Below are 3,647 nucleotides of genomic sequence, written 5' to 3' on the forward strand. Positions count from 1 at the left end.
CAAGAAAGTTTGGTGAGCATAACTCCAAAAGTATATCGGATCGACGTCAAATGCCGAATCCAAACCGTTGAAATCCATGTACTTCATGAGTGATGAATATACATGCAAAATTTTGAAAGTTTCGAGTTTATTTACTACACGGTCAAGTGGTCAAAGAAATAATAAAAATTGAAAATATAAAATAACTTATAATAAAATGTTCGTTTCTTTGACCACTTGACCGTGTAGCAAATAAACTCGAAACTTTCAAAATTTTGCATGTATATGCATCACTCATGAAGTACATGGATTTCAACGGTTTGGATTCGGCATTTGGCATCGATCCGATATACTTTTGGAGTTATGCTCACCAAACTTTCTTGGTGAGCATGTCACACCCTAGCTTTACTCATATATATATATATATATAGAGTATGGCTAACGCGCTTCCTCTAGCATATGGGCCGAAATGCTTCCGGTGGAAATTTGAAATTTCAAAATCTAAAAAGTCGATCTGAACCGTTCATCTCCTTCTCCATATTAATATCTGCTTGGAGACCAAATTTTACATTTTTCTGAAATTTTTTACTATTTATTAAGCCACTTTGAAAATCGCTGATCCAACGGTGGCTTAACAAAACAGTAAAACCATTGGATCAGCGATTTTCAAAGTGGCTTAATAAATAGTAAAAAATTTCAGAAAAATGTAAAATTTGGTCTCCAAGCAGATATTAATATGGAGAAGGAGATGAACGGTTCAGATCGACTTTTTGGATTTTGAAATTTCAAATTTCTACCGGAAGCATTTCGGCCCATATGCTAGAGGAAGCGCGTTAACCGTACTCTCTCTCTCTCTCTCTCTCTCTATATATATATATATATATATATATATATATATATATATATATATATTATATTATTATATCAAATTATATATGAACAACTTCAATGGTTCAGGAAAGGTAAATTGAAATTCTTAATTTCCTGAATTTAAATTTAGAATAATGGTCAACCACCAGCTAGCCACCTTGGCAAAATTTAAATTTACCCCAATTGTAATTATAACTTAAAATCTCTCCTCAGCAGTCAGCACCCCTTATATAAGAGAGCAAAACTTACAAAAACTTGGAAACCATCTAGCTAGTTAATTACATCCTCTGTTCCTTTTCCATGGCCACAAGTAGAGACGATTCTGACTATGACAGCAGCAGTTCTTCCTTCACAGCCATTGGCTCGTGTCGGAGCTGGCTTAGCGAAACCAGTTTGGCCAGCTCAAGCTCCATTTCTGTCCGATCTTTTTATACTCAAGTACCCAAATCGAAGCACCGGCAGGCGCAAAAGCCTCACAAATCGACCGAAGCTGAGTGGGAGGCAATTCAATCGATCCGGTCTGTCAACCCCACCGGACGGGTCCGCCTAGAGCACTTCTTCCTGGTGCGTAGGCTAGGAAGTGGCGATTTGGGCAACGTGTACTTGTGCCGGCTCAGGGATCCACGGTGGACCGGGTGCATGTATGCGATGAAGGTCGTGGATCGGGAGGCGCTCACATTTCGCAACAAGCTCAAACGGGCTGAGACTGAGAGAGAGATATTGCGTGCTCTAGACCACCCGTTTTTACCAACGCTCTATGCGGATTTTGAGGCAGCGCATTATTCCTGTTTAGTAATGGAGTTCTGTACCGGCGGGGATTTACATGTGGCACGACAACGGCAACCGAAGAGAAGGTTCAGTATATCTACAGCAAGGTAAGTATATATAGCTATCTAAGAGGGTAAACAAATAATTAAAAGGAACAATAGAATTTTGCAATTTTCTATGTATAAACGGGTATTGGTACATTAATTCTAGCTGCAGGTACTTCTTAAGAACTTTCAAAACTTTAATATGCCAGTGCTCTCAAATTCTAGTATATATGTACTTGAGTTTGAGTATCCTTCAAAACAAAATGGATGAAAATTTGTTTTTTTTGTTTTGTCAGATTTTATGCGGCTGAGATACTACTGGCATTGGAGTACCTACACATGATGGGTGTAATATACAGAGACCTGAAACCAGAAAATGTACTGGTACGAGACGATGGCCACATTATGCTTTCTGATTTTGACCTCGCTATGCGCTGTGTTGTCGTACCGAAACTCCTCCGTCAAGAAAAACTCTCAAACACTATTTCAGTTTCAGACAATAAAACCTCTAAAAATTCAATCTCAGCATCAAGCCCAGGCTCCAGTTCATCTTGCGTACTGCCTATACAACCGGTTCTCTCGTGCTTCTATAGTGGGGTTAACAAGTGTAACAGAGAAGTCGCCAGAGATGAGGTGACCCAAGAGGCAATTAGAGGAAATGAGTCAGCCAAAGAAACTGAGCTCAACCCGGAGCTAGTAGCAGAACCTGTATTGGCCCGATCAAAATCATTTGTTGGTACACACGAATACCTTGCACCAGAGGTTATATCTGGTGGGGGACATGGCAGTGCGGTCGACTGGTGGACACTTGGCATATTTGTATACGAGATGATATACGGAAGAACGCCGTTCAAGGGAGAAGATAACCAGAAAACCCTAATCAACATAATCAAGCAGCCATTGAGCTTTCAAAAAATAGGCGCGAGAAGCATGAAAGACATGGAAGAAATGTTTGAAGCACAAGACTTGATGAGTAAATTGCTGGTGAAGGATCCGAAAAAGAGAATTGGTAGTGTGAAGGGGTCGGTTGAGATAAAACGGCACGAGTTCTTTAAAGGCGTGAATTGGGCTTTGATCAGGTCGGTAAAACCGCCAGAGGTGCCGAGAGAGATGCAAAAAACAAGAATCAGCAATGACTTAGGTGGTAACTATAGGGTTCTGAGAAAAGACAGGGAAGCAGCACCAGCATATAACAGTATTCCACCATATATCGAGTATTTTTGAGGGGTATATAATATGCTAATTAATTATAAGTGAATATACTTCACAATTGTAGAGGCAGCTTTTACAACGGTCTACAAATTTGCTTAGAGAGTTTAATTAATTAGTAGTGGGTTAGGAAAAGTGAGATAACTAAATGAAGCCACGTACGTCAGCTGCTTGTAGATGTTTGTAAAAGTTTGTTTTTTTTGGGTATGTTAATTTCTAGCTAGTATGTTCTTTTCAGATTAATTTACTAAATTAATTAGCTAGCATGATTAAGGTAATATCTTGTGCTCGCTCATTTTTTTTGATTTGGTGAAGTTATATATATATATATAGTTACCATCTTTTCAGAAAAGAAAATTACGACATAACATAAATGAATGCCAATTAAATTCAAAATGTTGGAATATAAAACCAGATCGAGTTAAGAAACAAATTAAATACAAAGGTAGGAATTACGTACTTGTGGTATCGATCTGCATTGCAATGCAATGTAAGTATAATTCATGAACCAAATTGAATGTGACTGAAATAAATACAATTTATTGACCCACGCACCCCCACCGACCACCTCCTAGTCCTACTGTCCTAGGCTCTGGCTCCTAGTCTCCTACCAGTGTATCTAGCAATCGCTCTCGCTCATGCTCACATGCTCATGCTGTGTTGTGTTGTGTACGTATTAATTAATTTTGTATCTTTCTTTTTGTCCCACAGGCCACAGGCCACAGGTAGACGTAATACATGTACATTAGTGTTTGGTAAATACCACCGGGACCCACC

At 39.0% G+C, this 3,647-nt stretch overlaps 1 protein-coding gene across 1 annotated transcript; it reads left to right on the forward strand.

The window, feature by feature from the left end:
• Positions 1-1,095: 1,095 nt before the first annotated feature.
• Positions 1,096-3,096, forward strand: PID2 (AGC (cAMP-dependent, cGMP-dependent and protein kinase C) kinase family protein). Its single transcript, XM_078319187.1, has 2 exons — positions 1,096-1,724; positions 1,958-3,096. The coding sequence occupies exons 1-2, from the start codon at positions 1,150-1,152 to the stop codon at positions 2,883-2,885; spliced, it is 1,503 nt and encodes a 500-aa protein (XP_078175313.1). The 5' UTR covers positions 1,096-1,149; the 3' UTR covers positions 2,886-3,096.
• Positions 3,097-3,647: the final 551 nt, after the last annotated feature.

This window comes from Carex rostrata, chromosome 17 (genome assembly GCF_964058835.1).
Source record: "Carex rostrata chromosome 17, lpCarRost1.2, whole genome shotgun sequence".
Taxonomy (NCBI): Eukaryota; Viridiplantae; Streptophyta; class Magnoliopsida; order Poales; family Cyperaceae; genus Carex; species Carex rostrata.

What these genes read in the sequence shown, in the direction of transcription:
- PID2 (XM_078319187.1), top strand. Translation starts at nt 1,150, where the DNA reads ATGGCCACAAGTAGAGACGATTCTGACTATGACAGCAGCAGTTCTTCC. An exon ending in TTCAGTATATCTACAGCAAG is followed by an intron (nt 1,725 to 1,957) that starts GTAAGTATATAT and finishes TTGTTTTGTCAG; the next exon opens with ATTTTATGCGGCTGAGATAC.